Here is a 931-nt window from a genome sequence, read left to right as displayed (position 1 = left end):
AACTACCTACCAAAGGGTCAATCTCTGACCTTGTGGTTAGTGGGCCAGTGCTTACCCTACTATTAATAACCAGTATACATGGAACCATTATGTTCAATCAAACATATAATAAATAGCATCACGTACTCCTCACAAATGGGAGCACAGTGCCTCCAAACGAGCCACCACTACTACATATATAACCATAATTTTTCCAAGTACAGTGATGTGTTCCCAAACAACTCTGAATCATTTACCCTGCATTAAAGGTAAGTTTTTATCTTACCTGTGCTCCTGCCAGGATGGCCTTTTCATAGATGGCAATAATATTTTCAATAGGACTTGTGACAGGTTCAAGACGTGCAAGGCAAACCCAATACTTAACAAGTTTTGTGGCATCTGGAATATTTTTAACCATGTCATTCAGTGTGACCAGTATTTCTTCTTTTGGGCATCCCTAAAAGAGCAAGAAAGAGTATTTACTTTGTAGCCTACAAATTGTTAACAATTAATGATTATGCATACTATAATAAAGATCAATAATAACGATGAAAAAAGTTGATATAAAAATATTCATAAAAGCATTAATTACTGTGATCCTCTGATCCTCTTTATACCATTTTGAATAAGCAAGAAGTCTATCAGTTATGAGTATTAGCAGAAAACAAAATACTAGTTTAGTTATGTGTTAGTAAAAAATGATGAACATTTTATTTTTTTTTATTGTGAATTGAGTGATTAGTTTACATGGGGGAACATCATTTTTACACTCATCTTTTCATTGCAATGATTATAATCTCCTCTGTGCATCATCATTCAATAGTATTTGCTTCTATTCCCGCTGGTTTTTTTGGGGGGTGGGGTAGGGAGGAGATGTACACAAAAACACTCAGGACACATTCTGAAGCCTGCACTCTGGCCACCAGCAACTGGCTGCCAGCACACACCCTTT

At 36.1% G+C, this 931-nt stretch overlaps 1 protein-coding gene across 1 annotated transcript in view; it reads right to left on the bottom strand.

Annotated features, from left to right (window-relative positions):
* Positions 1-256: 256 nt before the first annotated feature.
* CKAP2 (cytoskeleton associated protein 2) overlaps positions 257-931 on the bottom strand; it is a 21564-nt gene continuing 20889 nt past the window's right edge. Inside the window, exon 7 of the mRNA XM_006877423.1 lies at positions 257-436. Within this exon, the coding sequence (XP_006877485.1) occupies positions 257-436 (180 nt within the window). The remainder of the gene's footprint in view (positions 437-931) is intronic.

The sequence above is a fragment of the Chrysochloris asiatica genome, unplaced genomic scaffold (genome assembly GCF_000296735.1).
Source record: "Chrysochloris asiatica unplaced genomic scaffold, ChrAsi1.0 scaffold00494, whole genome shotgun sequence".
Taxonomy (NCBI): domain Eukaryota; kingdom Metazoa; phylum Chordata; class Mammalia; order Afrosoricida; family Chrysochloridae; genus Chrysochloris; species Chrysochloris asiatica.
Note: the sequence above shows the minus strand (reverse complement) of the source record. Positions and strands in the feature narration are given on the sequence as shown.